Source organism: Calypte anna, chromosome 5A, assembly GCF_003957555.1.
Source record: "Calypte anna isolate BGI_N300 chromosome 5A, bCalAnn1_v1.p, whole genome shotgun sequence".
Lineage (NCBI taxonomy): Eukaryota > Metazoa > Chordata > Aves > Apodiformes > Trochilidae > Calypte > Calypte anna.
Window position 1 is genome coordinate 6,688,849 of NC_044251.1, and position 18,454 is coordinate 6,707,302.

The 18,454-nt window shown below is 41.4% G+C and overlaps 1 protein-coding gene across 3 annotated transcripts in view; it reads right to left on the bottom strand.

The window, feature by feature from the left end:
- MADD (MAP kinase activating death domain) overlaps positions 1 to 18,454 on the bottom strand; it is a 69,129-nt gene that overhangs the window by 30,758 nt on the left and 19,917 nt on the right. The window contains exons 6-21 of one of the 3 annotated variants that reach the window (XM_030452141.1): positions 18,267 to 18,380; positions 17,479 to 17,559; positions 15,789 to 15,845; positions 14,879 to 15,057; positions 14,010 to 14,245; positions 13,497 to 13,653; positions 12,450 to 12,553; positions 11,417 to 11,610; positions 10,891 to 11,222; positions 10,147 to 10,286; positions 8,831 to 8,932; positions 6,939 to 6,998; positions 6,375 to 6,477; positions 5,169 to 5,355; positions 4,884 to 5,034; positions 2,210 to 2,416 (exon numbers count right to left, since the gene is read on the bottom strand). In XM_030452141.1, coding sequence (XP_030308001.1) covers positions 2,210 to 2,416; positions 4,884 to 5,034; positions 5,169 to 5,355; positions 6,375 to 6,477; positions 6,939 to 6,998; positions 8,831 to 8,932; positions 10,147 to 10,286; positions 10,891 to 11,222; positions 11,417 to 11,610; positions 12,450 to 12,553; positions 13,497 to 13,653; positions 14,010 to 14,245; positions 14,879 to 15,057; positions 15,789 to 15,845; positions 17,479 to 17,559; positions 18,267 to 18,380 — 2,404 coding nt within the window. The remainder of the gene's footprint in view (positions 1 to 2,209; positions 2,417 to 4,883; positions 5,035 to 5,168; positions 5,356 to 6,374; positions 6,478 to 6,938; positions 6,999 to 8,830; positions 8,933 to 10,146; positions 10,287 to 10,890; positions 11,223 to 11,416; positions 11,611 to 12,449; positions 12,554 to 13,496; positions 13,654 to 14,009; positions 14,246 to 14,878; positions 15,058 to 15,788; positions 15,846 to 17,478; positions 17,560 to 18,266; positions 18,381 to 18,454) is intronic. The other 2 variants (XM_030452143.1, XM_030452144.1) reach the window with 2 other exon arrangements.

Genomic DNA, 18,454 nt, shown 5'->3' on the forward strand with positions numbered 1-18,454 from the left:
AGTTATGGGGAGGCTGGAGTCAGTTTCTAAGTTTTTTAATTTCCTTACTCGTTTTTTCCAAAGATTTTTGCTTTTTCACTTCCTGGTGCTTGTTCCACAATTCTACCCAAGATGCATTGAAAGCAGGAGAGAAAGAGAAAGAGTCAGCAGCTGGTCAGACAGGTGAAAATGGGGAAAAAAATTGAAACAAAAGCCCCACCCCTTCATCTCAAAAGAAAGAAGGAAAAAAAAGAAAAAACAAAAAAAAGGCAGAAATTCATGACAACTACTGAGTGAAGGGTTAATCAACACCATTTTACAAGAAAACAATGTTAAGAATGGAGTACTGCATCATCTCTCATTTATAGAATTTGAATGCTAGAGATGACTTCATACAGTGAACCAGCTAAGGAAAAACAGCTATTATTGATACATTTTATTTAATTAACCATCTTCCTTGAGAAAGGCCTCTAGGACTGTCAGATATTTATTCCTCCAAAATGTAGGCATCTCAGAAACTCTACTTAACAGAACCAGTTTAATGTCTCTAGTTTATATCACTGAAAGGAAAAGGCACAAAAACAGCAGCAGCAATTTTAAGAAAATGAAAACTGCAGGTTAGCAGAATATTTAACCAATATTATAGCTTAAAAATTAACACAAAGTTTACAAGTTATTTTTGACCTGACAGCATTCTCAATAAATGCTTAGCTCTCCCTGCCAGCCAGCACCACAAGCAAAAGGCTGAACTTCTCTGCATCCACTTGTTCCTATCTGGCTACAAAGATTCAAGAACAGGTGAGAAGAAAAATGAGCAAGATATCAGTGATGCTTAATGCCACCTTCCCAAATTCAGATTGGGTGAAAGCACTACAATCAAGTCAAGGAATCCCAATGCAGAGAAAAGGAAAAGTCTTCAGTCTGCATTCCCTCTTTAGCCCTGAGGCACAAGTGATGAGGCACTTGCACTTTTTTATCACCCACATTTCTTAAACCTCTGAAACAAAGTCATCTTTCCTGCTCAGAAACATCACATCACTCCAGGTACCAGCCTGTCAGCCAAAGGAAACCCTGCAAGCAGAAATGCTGAACTGACTGACTGCTGGGAACAGCTCTTGCCCCAGAATAGTTAAGGCTGGGAATGCTACAGAGGAAAATTATCTTTGAAAAGCACCAAAAGCAAAGGGAAGGAAAAAGAAGTGCAGGCTTCTACTGCTCTTCAAGGAAACTGGCTGAGCTACTAAAAGGTCACTTGAAGTGTGTCAGTAACCCATGTAAATGGCAGCAATCAGTACAAGATGGGCTCTAAAAAACTTTTATTAAGCAAAATGTCTACTTAAAACCAAATTTTTTAAAGAAAGGATAGTGCTGCAATTATGGAGGAAGGCTCCAAAGTATTATTTAAACGTATCAGGAGCAAGGCCTATGTAATAAGGGAGAAAAAGCCAGAAAGACAGCTGCTAGCCAACTGATTGCTACATCTGCTTCATGTTCCTTCAGCTTTCATAAGTACATGGATAAGATAAAATTGCTTAGGGTTCCAAACAGCATCCTACAGGCTCATCTAGCTGAGCACACACTGATACAGATCATCTCTTCAAGATGTACTGATTTTTTTTTTGTTTTTGAAAAGATCTGGCCTCCTAAGTGCTCAGTCTTCATGGTTTTATTTTAAAAAACACAAGGTTGAAAGCTACAATACCTGCCATTAAATTTTTTTTAGGTGTCTTGCCTGTTAATTATCAATATTAGCATATTAAACACAGCCTAAATTTTACTCTCATCTACTTTGTCAAAGAAGAAAAGTAAAATCTCAAATAAAGTCAAGAAGCATACAACACAACCCCTATGCAATCCAGATAATACACAGGTAGACTTTTGTCTCATGTAGTCCTGTCCACACTTGCCCTTTCTACAGTCCTGCTGGCCCAGTTTCCTTTTGCCACTTCCTGTTGCTTGCAAACATCAGTCACACAGAAAGAATAAAAAAGTTGCCTGAAGTGTAATGAAATTCAGAAACAATCAAGATTAGAATGCTTCTGGGAGAAAACTGCCCTGGGTAGTTTATCCAAGAGCAGAGTGAAAACACAAACAATTCCTCCTTGAGATCCAAGGTGTAGATGAAGCATGTTATAGAAGCAATGTAGTGTGTTAAATGGAGAGAATGCAAATAGAAACTAATGCCACAACAGAAGTCCCTCCTCCACTTCACAAGCACCTCAATACACACCAATGGAAGCAATAAAATTTTCTTCCTTTAGACTCCTTGTGTCAAACTCTGCTGGCCCTTTGCCTGCAGGGCTTGGTGCCTTTGGCATCCGCTGAGGTACAGGCAGTTGCATCACAGGTTTGGGCTCCATTCTTGGGGATGATGCAAGATCCTTGCCAACTGGAGTGATGGATCCATCTGTTGGGCTTCGTTTTCTCTTTTCTGGTTCTTCAAAGGAAAAAAAAAACAAACATCAAAACGTTAAAAAAGCCCCAAACAAACAAAAAAAAACCCCCAAGACAAAAGAAAAAAAAAACAAACAAGGGAAAAGGAAATGAGAGGAGAAGATGAGACAGATGGTCTCACCTAAATAATAAAGCACAGCATTTAAAATATCTCAGTCCCACATTTGCTCCCAGAGGTCACCACAGCTTGCAGATAGTCTGACACAATCATTGAAACAGGAGAAAAGAAAGCCAGAGTAATGGTTTTAGGATACTCGAAGTATGCCCTTCCTGTATATTTGAAACCTAGGAATCTTCTATGACACAGCAACTGCTGTATTCCCTCTACTGAGTTGAGTAAAATTTAACAACTTTGCCTCAACTACCAAGAATGTAACTTCTAGAATATAAGCAAGCTCCTCTCACAGTGAAAAGATTATAAATAAAATAATTTTTGATGGATAACACTAGGTGAACTTCAGTTTGGAAAAATAAAATCCAAAACTATCGACTATAGCTCTTTTCCATCAGACTCCAAGACTTCCTATAATCACATCCCCAGAGGCACTTTGCATTATTTCTCTGCAGCAGACTCCCCAGTTTGAATTAGAGCAAAACTTTCAGAATGGAGTAATTAAAATTAGGCTTTCCATAAAGAACCTCATGCAATTCTGCATTAACTGTTTCAATTGCTGATGAGATGCCAATAGTCAAAAATTTCATATCCTAATATCTAAATTTGTCATACCAATAGACAGTGTGATACCTTTGTCCAGCAGATTACAGATTGTGCTATCAGCAACACCTTTCCATTGGGATAATAGCTGAAAACAACCAACACTTAACAGTCAACAGACTGAACACCTCCATCTTTCAGAGCAGAAGTGTTTCCCAATTCCTTGCAGGTCTTCTCCAGAAAACTCCTCAGTCTTTCAAGATGTACTGATTAGATATGGAAACACTACCTCAGCTGTGAGTCTTATTAGTGACATATTTGCAGACAACACAAGAGCTGCATTCCAAAACAAGATTCCCAGGTTTACACAGTGCTACCCTCTCCAATTTTTAAAGACACAGTTAAGAGTGGGAAGTTCACACATAGCTGCCACTTTCTTTCTAGGATGTGGTTCCCAACCCTGCTATTATTGCCAATTGTACTTGTTCCTAAACACAAGTCCTTACTTTGGCCATATTAAAGACATTTAATTACAACCATGCTTTATTAAGATTCAGCTTCCTCTAGACAACCTATATCCATGATGCCCTATTCAAGCAGTATGCAGCATATGCAAAGAGAAATATTTTAGGATGACTAGGTCATTAGTATATGTTAAATAACATAAAGATAAGCAGTAATCTCTTATCAAATTTCTAGAATTCTCCACATCAAGTCATTGACAACAGGTAAAACATCCTACACAGCTAAAATTTGACTATAAATCAAGGTGTCATACTATAATGACAGATGTCCTTAAAAGATGCATCAAGGCTTTGAAAGCTCATACTAAATTTTGTCTACTAGGACCATAATTTATTTACTGAGTAAACACTACTTACCACCAAAACATGGTATCTGGCATTACACTAGAAAGACTTCAGTCTAAAACCACTGAGTTACTCAATAAGCTACTCATCAGCCAGTCTAATTTTGCTTCAGTGTCAGACTAAAAGGTTTATAGTTACCACCATCAGCCTATTTGATACATCCAGGACTGTTCCACTAGCACAGCTTTCCTTACCTTCCTCAGCATTCTAACAACAATGGGTAATGAACACCTGTAACCTACAGGGTATTTAAGCCAACACATAAAATCCCCCATGCAAGCTACGCAGAACGCCAACAACCAAGTGTTTGCTAAAATGTTATTCTGTTAGAATTAAATAAATACATTTCAATGACCTGAGGTTTTGTCATCTTTTGCACTTAATCCTTTTGCATGTTTTGGTTTTGGTTTTTTTTTTGCATTCAGAATCAGATTTTAAGAAGAAGCTGAAAAATGAAGACGCCTTTTCAGAGTTTCCAATAGTCCTTACTGACAGAAGAATCACTGTGTAATGCAAGGTGGTTGGTGAGACATCAGTCTCACATGATTCCACATTAGAAATATTTCCCTCCCTATACAGGTAGCCTGAAATAATTTCCAAGACTGTGGTTGGGACAGCATCAGCTGAAGGTCCCCACTCAGAATTTCCACTTCTTCTGTAAAAGTCACAGGTTTTGTATCTTGCTTCACAGTTTCCATTTTCAATCCAGTATCACTACGGCCATTTTTTTGCTTTGGGCCAGTTATATGTACACATGAGAATGGTTTCAGGTTTTGTAAGGTTCCAGTTTAATGTTAGGGTGCTGCAGTTCTCACCTTTTTTGAAAGTGTCGTAAAACCCACGAAATCCCGGAAGCCACAAAACAGTTCACAATAAGGAACTTGTTTGGCTCATAAACACTGTGTTCTCATCAATACCTTGCTTACCTTTGTTGTAATAGTGAGTATGTGCTATCTCTAAGAGGCCAAAGACACTGGCCATGCCTCCTAGGCCAGCATTAGCATAGGACTGCTCCAGGCTCAGCACAGTGCACTTCAGTAAGTCCAGCATGCCCTTGTACACCTTGCGGCTGATCTCCTGCAAGGGAAATCCCCTTCACGTCACCACTTCAGAAGGCAGAGAGGAATTCGAGCACATAAATTCCACCACAGCAGCTTTTTAGGAGGCTCTGCAAGCACCCACAAGGGCACCCTGCTGAGCTGAGCACTGACCACATCCTGGATGATGTCCTGTCGAGCATCCTCCTCCGACTGGATGGCGCGGTTCAGCTTGCTGAGCACAAAGACGCGGAGCTGCTCGCTCTCCAGCAGGCGCCGGACCCTCTTCATGTTCAGCCAGCCAACACCTTGCCCATCCAGAACGTTGTGTACCACCTCCTTCAGGAACTGCTGGTTCTCACTGGTGGGTTTAAGGGGAAGGCAGCATTAGTTAGCTCTCTGCCCGCCTTGGTTTGCACGGGAAGAGAGAGATGGCCAGGAGACACAGAGAGGATGTGTTTCCAACCAAAGCTGTGTTTGAGCAGAGGAGAGGTTCCCCTCCAGCAATGCTGCTGCTGACAGAACTGCACACAGCCCAACCTCTGTTCTATACCTGTGGTATCAATTATTTCCTTTTTAGGTCTGTTCTTTCCTATTGAAAGTGGTAAGCCAGGTTTTCCACTAGTGCCTCAAGCTACAACCATACTCTCCACCAGCACAGCACTGCTCGGAATCCAGAGGAATCACCTGTGCCCCAACCTTCTCCCACAGTTGCCTTGTCTGACTTTTAGGCTTCCCTTGAAGAAGGAAGCAGAGCACTACTCTCAGCACCGTGGCAGCAACTTGGCACATGTACTGCTTCAGCTTGCTTTGCACAGAGAAGGGAATGGGAAAGGAACTCCTGTGCAGCTCCCCTGTTTGCACTGCAGTTTTTGTTCTGTAATTATTGCCTCCCAGCCCCAGTAGCTCTAAATTTCACTCTACCCGTGACTGTTATATAAGAAAGGAAGGAAAGAAAGCACAGCTATAGGCCAGGAAATGTTTACTTGAGTTCTTTCCCAAGGCTGAGAAGTATTTCACATGAATTCATGGAATCATACTGCTTCATGTGACTCAGCTAATCCCCTGTGTGGTGCATTACAACTCCACTGGACAGACTACCTTGCTCAGAACACTCAGTTCCAAAGAATAAATCCTGAGATAAAGTAGGGACCCAGATTTTTTTGATATTGGACAGAAAGAGGATAAACTCCAGAGCACAGAAATACACCTATATGCACTACTACCTGTATGAACATCCATACCCAATCTGCTCAGGCAATAATACATTCCAGCTCAGGGCTATAGAAAAGTATTATTTAGTTTTCAGCAGCTAGAGTTCTGAGGAAATACTGAGATCAGTCTAACATTTTATACTCAAAAAATTATGAAAAATATTACCTGGAATTGCTAGTTCTTCCCTGTGGTGATGGAGATTCTCTCTTCACTGTTGGGCTGTGCTTAATGACTGAGGACTTTTGATCCACCAGGGCTCGTCTGTTTCCTAGAGAGGAGAGAGGAAAGAAGATGAGAGGCAGGGGTGGGAGGAAAAGAGCCTGATCCCAGGAAAGTAACAAGCAATGCTAACACTGGCTAACACACCTATTCAGATTACAGGTAAAAGACTTCAAACAAAATAGAAACTCCAAAAAAGCAGCAGCATATATCATATTCTAGCATCACACATCGGCAGAAAACAGTAATGGGAGTAATGCAGAGAGAAAAAGAGAAGATGGCAATGGGAGCAGGAGGTCAAAAGCAGGACAAGTTTGGCTGCTCTGCATGCAGTTCCACAACAAGAACCATCTTCAAATTAGTCACTGTATGTAAAAGCATAATGCATTGGGGGTGACTAGTACAGATCACGTGGTACTGGTTACCCAGTGAGAAAGGTAGCCCAGAGTCAGGCATAGGGAATACTGGAAATTGTTGTATCATGCACAGCTCATGCTGCAGGGAACCCACCTTCATTGCTTACTGGGCCAGCTTCAGTAATAATCTCCATTATAGTATTTAACCCAAATACTGGGACACAAAATATACAATTAGTAGTGTACTACAATATCTACACTCCCCATCATTAGTATCAAGAGAATCCAACTACCAGTTTCTTCCCAGCCCTCCCTCAAAACAAAACCCACATGATGCTAGAGCAGGAAGGATGCTTGAAAGCCCAAGGCAGCAAGGGCTGGTGTAAATAATCTTAAGAGATAGTGCTTGACTTGAAATTTGGCATCATAGAACCAATGTATTGCATTTTCAAGGACATTACTGCACAAATTCTGTTTCAAGGGCACTATCAAAAAGATCTGCATCACTGAGGCAAAAATATCAATGGATGTGTGTGAAACAAAAATTAAAAAGGAAGATGGAAAGTGGTCAAAAGGCAGCAATGAGATGGAGTCCCAGCATCATTTCCCATTACAGTCAGAAAAACAGGGTTCCACACACACTTGGTAAGAATAAGCAGCAATTTTTACATCTGTACAACAGAGACAAAACTATTTAAAAACCAGTGGGAACCCCAGTGAGGCATCATGCACATGTAAATGACCATGAACACACACTTGCACATGCACGAAACAGATGGAGCTATGCCACAGAAATCCCATCCTCATGTCTGCATAGTAACAGTGAAGGTCCTCCAGGATTACAGTAGTCAAGAAAACAACACAAAAATGCAGAGGATGAGGTGCAAAGCATGAATGTGGAACAGCAAACCCCATCACTGTTTTCTTCCAATGCATGGAATCAGTTGTTAAGTTCACCCATGGGAATAACCCTACCAGGAAGCAAGTTTCTCATCCAGTACAACAACAGGACATGAAAACATAACCAACTGGTAAAAGGTTGTCAAAAACAGCTGTGCAGAGTCACTGCTAGTGTTTTTACAATACCAGTCCTGTTCCTCCTTTTACACTCAGGGGATGATTACTTGTCTCAAAAACAAAGTCCAAAGCAGAAACACAAAAACCAGCTTTTGGCCTTTGTTTCTATGAGGTCAAAGGTCAGCAAAACATCATACCAACCTTCATCCACATCCCTTCCCACTTCCAGATTAAAGTAATCTTTACCGATGAAAATGATGAGGAAAAAATAAATGAAAAAATTCAACATATTAAAACAAAAGCAGTTAAGTTCTAATCCAATAGAACAACTCAAAAGGTAAAATAAAACCTTCCCCTTTAGTGACCTCAAGACTAAAAACACCAGCAAGTGCTCAGTCACCCTTCTGGCATTACATCTGGGACAAGGACGACGAGGCTGTCTCACTCCCCACAGAAAGTGGGACATTTCTCTGGTGTCCATCAGGACATGTTATCTAATGATACTGCAGACAAACAAGGAATGTTCCAATGAAAAGATTGTACACATAAGTTAGGGATCAATCTTTACACTGAATGAGCTAAAGTATGGTTATAACTCGAATTTGATTGGGAATTTTCTGTTTAGTGCCCTGAAAAGACTATAAACACTTCTGAAACCCATGTGAACTGCAGTCTCCAGGGGAGGACAGCATTATCCTCATTACAAATGCAGCATTATTGCTCTTACAAGTTACCTAAGGCTAATCATGAAGATAGTGGCAGCACAAATGCAGGACCTACCTCTTGGTTCCCATTCTTCACACTAAGTACTTTAAACAAAACCAGACCTGCGTTTCCAGGGTATCCATTAGCAGAAGCCAGACCAGCCAGACTCCCATCCCAACACAGCTCAACTGCTGGGAGCAAGCCTGACTGAGAATCAGCAAGCCCATTTACTGCTATAACCCAAACTACCAGGAAGTGTTACCCCCAGGACTCCTATTATAAGAACTCAAAAGGCTGTAGAAGCAAAAGGGAAAAAAAGGTTACCTTTCAGGCTGGGAAAGGGAGTGTTCTTGTCTCTCCCAACTTTGGTGGGTAGAGCTAAGTTGGACAGACTGAAACTTGTGCTGTGGTTTCTGTACAAGCTGCCTATGACAGAAGAAGAAAACAATCACATGCCAAATGATCACTGCACACACCTCAACTTCCTAAACCCCTGTAATTCACCTTCTTATTCTAGATCCTTAATGAAGTTGTTCTTTATTACCCAAGAGCCCCACACGGATAACATCATCTCATTAACACTGCAGCCACATCTCCAATCAGAGTATCCTAAATTATACAAAAATGTAATGCTTAGCTTTCATGTTATGCTCATTGCTGTCATATTTATAAGTCTTAAATGCTGCAGCAATATCCACCAGTCTTCCTTAAGCAGGTTATCTTACATCAGCTGTGTCTTCTAGTTTGATCCTCTTTTTAGGAGCAAATAAATGGTAGGGCCACATAAGAAAACAGGATGACTGAAAATCTCCAGAATATGTCATTCTAAAGTGAGGACTGTGCAGTGTCTTGTGAAACACTGTTAGTCTGCCACAGAAGTGTGCTTTAAAATAGAACCTTTCCATTTACTAGGAGAAAACAAATGTTTTTCCTAGTACAGACACATCTTAGGAACACAATAATGCATCATCACCATCTGATAAGGCCTACAGACAGCCTGGAAGCATCTCATGTGGATCAGCAACTAACAGTTCAAGATGTCTGTTAAAAATGTCAGCACATTAATTTGCTTTGCATCTTTTTTGCAGCTTAATTTTAGTAACAAGAATTTTACCAGAAACATACAATATGTTTTCCCCACTGCTGCAAATTTCTTGCACTGCTTCCCACTTTAGAGCAAAACTCAACTGGCCACATCTTTTTTCATCTGTGGAAAAACTCCAGATTTGTTTTCCACATCTGTGGGTTTTCTTATCAAAACAGAACTGAAAGTGGATAAGCACAGGCAAAAAATTGAATTCAGCACCTAAACACTGAAGACAGTAGCATCAAAGGCTATAGTGGTAAGGTCTATAGTAGTGGTAAGAAATTCACACCTTTTTGTTTAAATTAAACTGAAAGATTTTCTGATCTGTAAAATGCCACATAACTCAAAGTTATTCCCACTGAAAAACACATAAATGGATATACATAAATGGATAACTATAAGTTAAAGAAGTCCTGTGTCTCTCAGCATGGCTTCTGGACAGCTGGTAACAATTTGCTAAATCATCCTTTTGACTACCCATCCCTCTATTCCATCCCTTTGCAAAATGCAATATAATAAATAAAACCACCTTCATCAATGCATGGGTACATACTTGCAAAAGACATGATGCCCCCAAAACCCTCACTGCTGTTGTTGGAGACAGTAGAGTTTGGGGAGCTGGCCCTGGAATCTGAATCTGCATCAGAATCATTGCCCAGTTTTAAACTGTTTGGACGGAGCAGTTTCTGAGACCTTTAAAGAAATAAAGCACAGATGTTACTATCTTCCCCCTTTCCCAACAAAATCAATATATTGTATGATTATGGAAGACTGATGCTGGGCTCATCCCTCATCAGTTTCCACCACATGACCCTTACAGCCTTGTGGCAAACTAAAAAAGGAAAGACAAAAAATGAAGTAATTAAAGCTGCTTTGCATTTAGGCTTTTATTAGGCCATGCTGAAAACTTGTCTGCAATAGGGCACTGGTGGATTTGGGGGTGAAAAGGCTGTAATCTGAGAGTTGTAACAAGAAAACCCAATGTCATCAATCACTACAGTATCTTTCCCCCAAGACAAAAAAATTCACCAAAAAATTGCTCAGATGTTTCAAGAAAGGTGATATTCTAGAGAGAACTGCTACTTTTGTTAGCTCTTTCTGTTACATAAAAGCAAGCAACTGGGGGAACCGAGCAAGAGCCTTTACTCAAACCAGAAAGGCTTACAGAATTTCCCTATTATAGTGACCAGCAACACATTTCAGGTACAAAAGACACTTGAATGAACATCCAACTACACGAAGCAGATGGAAACCCCAGCAGTGCTGTACAGAAGGGCAGGAGACACAGGGGACTCACCTGCTGCCATTGAGATTCTGGTTAAATCTTGGTGTGTAGCTCTCCTCCTGCTCATCATCATCATCCTCAGTGGGAAAGCCATACTGGGGCTCAAAGTAAGGATTGTCATACTCTCGTTTCCTCACCACCCCTTCAGAGGAGCTCAGGCTGCCAGCTGTGCTGTCGCTCTCACGCCGGTCCAAACTTATCTTAGGAAAGTTTGGCTGCAGTTGCAAGGAAGGGAGGTGGTTTGAAAACCCAGCAATCAGTTTCTCTTCCATTTCTGCTGAATCTGCTGCCTCCTGGGGAGCAGCCAAATCACTGATCTGTTCGCTTGCTTGCGTTACATACAACTGGAGGGCGGGAGAAGAAGAATTATTTCAAACTGGGAAGTCTGCAGGGTCTCTGCTACCTGTTAATGGACGCCAACCCCATCCCCAACATCCCTTCATCCCCAACATTTGCCCTTCTCAAAAACCACGTGCATTCTCCCATTCTTCCCATCCTAACATGCTGATCTTGGGACTGAACTCATCCCAGTACACACATGATTTACTCCATGGATGACAGTGCTAGGGCTGCTACTGGCTGTAGTACTGGAGCTTGAACGAGGCTGGTTGTTCTCTTGGGAGTTTTCACTGTCCATGGCCTGTTCATCCAGATCCCCTGAATATTCTTGAAAATCATCAAACTCCACTTCACTAGCATCGCCAAGGGCTGCATGAGTCAGGGGGTCAACATCTGCAAACACATCATTTCACATTAAAGAACTTCCTTCCTGAGCATTTTGCCCACCTAACTAGAGACCCCTAACAGATGAGGACTGCTCAGTAGAACAAACCTGCAGAACAGTTTAGGTTGTAAAGGGCTTTTAGAGTTCATCTATTTCAACTCTCTGCTTCAACACTGAAGCAGGTTGCTCAGGGCCTTGTCCCACTGAGTTTTGAAAGTCCCCAAGGCTTAACATTCTACTGTGACACTGGGAACTTGTTCAGCTCCAATGACAATGAAGTTCTTTTCCTTATTCTGCTTGGGCAGAATTTCTTTTGTTGAAACTTACAATTAATACCTCCTGGAATATAGGGAGCATGTTTGCATTAGTTTATTGAAGAAAGTGAGAGTTTTCTACTCTCACAAAAGAAGTTATTGCTTTAGCCTCCATATAACACACAGAGAAGGAATTTTCCTGCCCCCTCTAGGGCAGATTGACTCATTAAAGCCAGAACTGAGAAAAATTAGGATGGATGCTTGTGCTCTGCTGCCCATATTGTACAGTATTTACCAGCAGCAGCTTGTTTCCTGATCTAGTGAGCCAGCTTTGTACAGCAGCACCTAATTTTGTTCTTCCTCCTCCCAGTGTCCTTCAGAAGGCATTGTTTCTAAGCAAAAGAAAGGTCTTTTTTCAGCCTTCCACTGGATACTGAAGGAGCACAGACAACACTTCCACCTCAGAGCAAGACAACAGAGTAATACTTTGCTCCAAGTCATGGCATTAGGGGAGGAATTTTTCCCACAGTGGAGATGAACAAGGAAGAGGAACCTCTGTGTACCTTGTGAAAGTAGAGCTCAAAGTTACTCACTTGGGGTATCACCATTAATGTCACATTTCATCATCTCACTGACAAAGTCACCAAGGGAGGAGTAGGAAGAACTTGAGTCATCATAGTCCACACTGTCACTGCCACTGCCACAAGAGGTGAGAAAGAAAGATGAGTGGCAGCATAACAGCAACAGCAAGGCTGATGTTTGAGATGTCAACCAGCACTGCTTTCACGGGCCTCTTAGAAACCTCAGGATATTACAATCTCTACAAACCAATTTCCAGCAGGAGAAAGCTTCATGAAAGGTCAGAGAAAATGAAATAACTTGGATAAACAAATACAGAGCAGGGAAAGACAATTAAAGGCTCTCAGCAGAGTTAACCAGGACAAGCACAGAGGTGAGCAGGCAGCAGTGCACCTGTGTGGGATGACTTGAAGGGAACTGGAAATCCCAAGTAAAAACATTCCTTTTTTATAGTAATGACAAACCCCACTCTGTCAGGACCACTGGTGCTGTGTAGCAACATAGAAGATGTGGCCTGAAATATCTCAGAGGCTAGCAGAGAATGACAGATAATAAAACTAGAGGCAAAACTCTGTGAAATACAGCCAAAACTGCTACAACAAAAAAGTTCAATCTCTCTCTACTGAGCACACAAGAAAGTTTGAAGCAGCAGGTAGTACTAACAAGCTTCACAGAACTACATGCACTGAGCAGAGATTAGAAAGAGTGGTAAGGATGGGTGTGAGCACTCACAGGACTCCAATAGAAACAATCACAGGAAGAACTGAAGGAAAGGAAAAAGCATAGGGTGGGAGGGAATACCAAGTATCAAATGGAATAGAGGTAGCAAAAGAAAACAGGAAAATACAAGTGGAGAATCACATTAAATGAAGGCTTGAGAAGACAGTAGTGAGGTGTTAAAAGGTTGCTGTGATGACAGAGCAGTGAGGCAGTTTAACTTCAGTGTCAGTATTCTGCCCAGCAAGAAGAAATGAAACAGGAAAAGGCTGGAAGTGAGAAGCAGAAGAGGCCCAGCCACCTGAAGTAGCTGCCAGGTGACTAGGGCCATGCTCTCCACTAACCTGTCATCAGTGGGATCAGAGTCTGTTTCTTTCTCTACTGGCACACTCAGAGCTTCTGCCAGCTGTGAATTGCTGTCATAGACACGGTAGTGGATGGGCTGCAGCTGGTGGGCATACCACTTGGGTTTGTCACCAATCAGTGCAGGGTCAAACATGTCTGCACAAAAAACAAGGAGTTCATTCAATTCATTTAATGGTGTCAAAGGCTTAGCCCACAGTGGGGCTACCCCCTACTAAGTCTTGCACGAAGGAAGGGACAGTCTTTAAGAAGGCTACAAGACTTCTCTGTAAGCAAACAAGATGAGGTAAAATTAATTGGAGGAATGAGTGACTGATAGCAGGGCTAAAGTGGTAGAAACACAGGAGGACTTACATAAAAACATGTTCCTTGAACTGGATTTCCCTCCCCAGAAGAAATAATATGGTGTCTAGCTAACACCTTGCCTAGAATCCCTTTGCTTTTTAAGTTCCTGAATTGCACACAAGTGCAGGAAAGGCAAGACCAAAACTTACTGTTATGAATTCTTTGGAAAGCATAGTTAGTAGGGTTGAGTGACCATTCTCCAAAGTATTCTACTGCCTGTGTCCTGGAAAGCTTATCTGCAAAAGGTGTTTGCTTCGGCCTGGAGGCAAGAAAAGAATTTGCCTGGAAGGCCACCACTGGTCGTGGGAAGAGCCGAAGAGTTCGAGTGTGCATCTGAAAACCTTGCAAAACATTTGGTGAGTTGAAGAATCTCACCATAGCAACCCTAAAAAGAATCAGAGGGCAGTATATCAGGAAAAAAAAAAAACCAACACAGTACACAACTGAAAAGAAGACAGAGAGCCCTTAAAAAGTATGCAGTAGGCAGTGTTTCAAACTTTGGAAGAACAGTAACCCAGTACAAAAAACTAACTTTTCTTAGAAAGCAGTTCTCTTCCAAAAAACTAAAAGGAAAAAAAAAATAAACAAACCCAAACCACAAGAAACCACTTTTTAAATTCACCACATCAACATCAAGACCCATCCACTGAGGAACACAGTTTTCATATCCACTAGCAGAGCTCACAACTGAATCCCCGAATTTTTTTTTTTCAGTTCAAGGCTTGCAAGTTAGCTAATGATATATCAGACTAATATATCAGACTAATCCCAGGTAAAGTGGGTAATCCATAGGAAAATGCAAGAAACAAAACGTCCCCTCAAGATACATAATTATGATAATGCAGTAAATTGACCCAAGATTAAAACTGTAATCTTTGCTCTTTTTTTTCCCCAGGATGCAAAGTAGAACCTGCAGTAGAACCAAGAAGATGCTGCTTCCATCACAGGACCCACACATGTGTCTGTGCTGCCTTCAAGTGCAAACTTTACCCAAGACTCAACACCTGGTCAGCCTCACCTGGTAGCAACATCCACTGAGTCCACATCATTTCCATATATCAGAGGGTTGAATTCTGTGGAAGGAGTTGACTGCAAATCATTCTGTGGTCTTCCCAGAAGCAGTGGCACCTCCTGCCCCTCCTGGAACTTCTCTAGATTAAGGATGGGCTGAGTATTCAGACTCATGCTGGCCAGTGCCTAATACAGGATGACATTATGCACACATTCAGCAAGAAAAGTTATTCAAGAGAGATCAGAGTTATACTGCCCTCTAGGCAACCACAACAACTGCTCATGCTCCACTTGTTTGTCTTAAACCACTTCCTAGGTTGACTCTACAAATACCTCCAGGCCCTTCTCCCTGTGGATTGTCAGAAGTGCTGAAGCAGTCCTGAAGCCAACCAAGGTATAGTCCACAGGGGAAGTCCACTTTGCTAGGTCATTCATGACAGCAAAATAGTGCAAACTGGACCACTAGTACTATGGCACTAAGTAGAATTTACTGGAGAGATATTCCCATGTGTAAACTGAATACATCTTGGGGCCTGGAGGCATTAAAATTTGCCTTGCAACTTAGCTATTCAACCAGTGAGTTGGGTATCCTAGGAAAATGCTGACACCTTCACACATGCATCTGCCTGCACGTCTGCAAATCTCCACTTCCCATCTGAATGAGGTCTTCATCTCTCCATAAAGCTCCCATCCTCTTCAAACCTCATAATATCTTCAGGGAAATTCACTGGAGCAGCACAAGTGATAAATCATTCCTGGACACCCAGATCTACCCTAAATCTTTCTCATGTCTCCTATTTGTCCACTGAGTCTTCATCTTTTTATTTCAAAAATAAATAAACAAACAAAACATAACAAAAACTCCAAAGGAAAAGTATAAAATGGAAAACCAAGGGGAAAAGAATAAAATAAAGAACCTTGTTGTCAGGAGTGAGCAGCTGTTTCTCAGTGATTGCAGTCATGCTAACCAGACACTGGAGGCAAGATGGAAGATCATATGATAACACCAGCAGCCCATCAGAGCCATGACGAACACATGACCACAGAGAAACAGATGGAAGGAAAAAAAAAATCTATTACTACCAATTATCCAAAATGAGAGGAAATAAAAGGGACCACAAAACAGGCACATCTTGGGAGAAAGGTCTTACTGCCCCACCCCCGAATGTTCACTTTTGTCTGCTTTGAAAAGTGGAAAGGCTGCTGCCTTTACTGATGCAGCTCAGAACTTTTTACTGCAGTTCAAAAACAAGTATCCTGAATTTTATTCATTGACACAAAGACTCAAAAGCCCAGAAATCTGTTAAGTGTGGTGGGCTTCAATTTAGTCTTCTCTACTTTGTACAGCAACCAGCAGAGCTCCAATGGTAAACTCTTAATGAGAAAGGCTACAGGAATACACAGGGATGTCACCTGAATTTGGGTGAACACTGAGAACTTTACATACATCTCCAAGGGATCTGCAATGTGTTCTTCTGATACTCTGCTTTGCCTGAGTGAGAGAATTTTGCTGCATAGTGCCCAAAATTGCAAGGGGGTGAGGCAGAAGTAGGGGGGAAGGTGAATGTAACAAAACTTCAAGCAACACATTGCTTCCATCTGTGCTGACAGCAGGTACTGGGGTATCAGAGAGGTTACACACTTTGCTCTCCTGGTCTATGAGGAGAAAGAGCAGAGCTCATCACATTAGTAACACACTTTACCTTTAGGTACTGCATGCAGCATGCATAAGGAAAACAGAAATAAAGAGATAAAACCTGCTTGACATGATCAGCCAGGGTGACCCAAGCTGATTAGTGGCTTAGCAGGACCTGAGGGGAGAGACTGAGACCTCACACACAGATCTGTGAATGGAGGGTAAACAAAGCTGATGGTGATGGCTTGATGGGTCAGGTCAGAGTTTAAAGCCCACATGGCAAATGTAAGGGGGAATCTGGAACTTCCTGCCTCAACTGGAGGCAAATTAGCCCCAGATCATCTCTCTCAGTTAATACTGAAAAGCAGCAATTGGATACCTTAACATCTGTATCAACTGGTACTGCTTATCAAACTCAAAATGCTGTTGTATCCTAACAGGGAATGTTTTAAATGGTCAACAATAGATCTTAGGTTGACAGAAGATTCCTAGTCCTGTGCTTCCCCCTACAAATGACACAGGTGCAAGCAGCAGGGACAACAAAAGATTAAACAGGCAATGAGAATGACAATGAAGTCCTCTGGAGAAACTACAGAGAGATCTGAAATAAGATTTAGGTCTCAGATTTAGCTAACTCAGGAGAAGACAATGTTCAAAAGTCAAACAGCTCAGGGAACTGCAAAGAATAACTTCCCTTAATCAGCCACTCTGCTGAGTAGCCACCTCCACACCGACAATAGAACTCTTCAGGTCTGACCAAGGGGCACTTCCTTGTGTAAGAGTATTCTGATACATTCTGATACATTTTCAGATCCATCTGAGGTACCAGGTTACACCTCTGCTTTTAACACATTTTGCTTTACCTTTGCTGACTTGCATTCTTGTATATTCAGTATAGCAGAAAAGCTGTGCAAGACTACATCTGCCAAGTTCTACTGAATCCAAGTCTTTTGCCCAAAAGTGCTTATTACCTGTTTCAGGTGCTTTTTCAGTTCTGAAGCCTCTGGTTCTGGCAATGCTGGCAAAGATTCTGCATTTGTGGGAACAATCACCTGAAATTAAACATAGCAACAGACTGGAAATTCCCCAGTTGTACAGATTTCCTAAGGAGAATCTCCTGAATCTCTGCCACTCCAGACCACAATGAATAAAAGTCATAAAGTAAAAGTACTTTTTTTTAAAAATGCAGCAGCCCACATACACAGATATATGCATCAATACTTTGATTTTCACTTTGTTATAGTTGCTATTGCTTATAATGGCACAAACAAGGGAGGAGTTACCTTATCATTCACCACAAAATGAGGGGAGTTTAAATGAACCCACATCCATCTTTTGGAATTTTCATCAAGTAAAAGATGTTACACACCTTTCCCTTGAAACTGCCTTGCTCATACCCAAGTACAAAGCAAGATATATAGTCCCATGTGAATCTTAACAACCAATACTCTTACCAGACTGGGCTTCATAGGTGGGGCTATAAGAGACAGGCTCACAATTACTCAAAAAGACAACTTTATCATTTGTTTGAGTATTTACCTTCTAGTGACACAGCCAGATGGAATAAATGAAAAATAACACCTTATGAGCAAAAGAAATGGGGAGCTCAAGACACAACAAGAAACAGAGTCCTAGAATTTAAGATGGGAGTGGCAAAAGCAGACTGAAGCCAGGCATTCCTAAAGTCTCAGTGGGAACACTGAAGAAAGTGCACATTTCCCTGGAAACAATTCCACAAGTTCTTATGGGCACCACTTACCCTATTGGTATCCAGGTCAATAAGCCATACATCATCAGGCATTTTAAAGTCCAGTTTGTAAAGGAAGAAACTTGCTGGAACACCAATGATATAAGGTGTAGGGGCCAGAAGCAGCTGTGAGAAAGAGAAATTTTAATAAGGATAAAGCCTGCAATTGGTATTACTATGTTCTTCCCAAATATTTATTT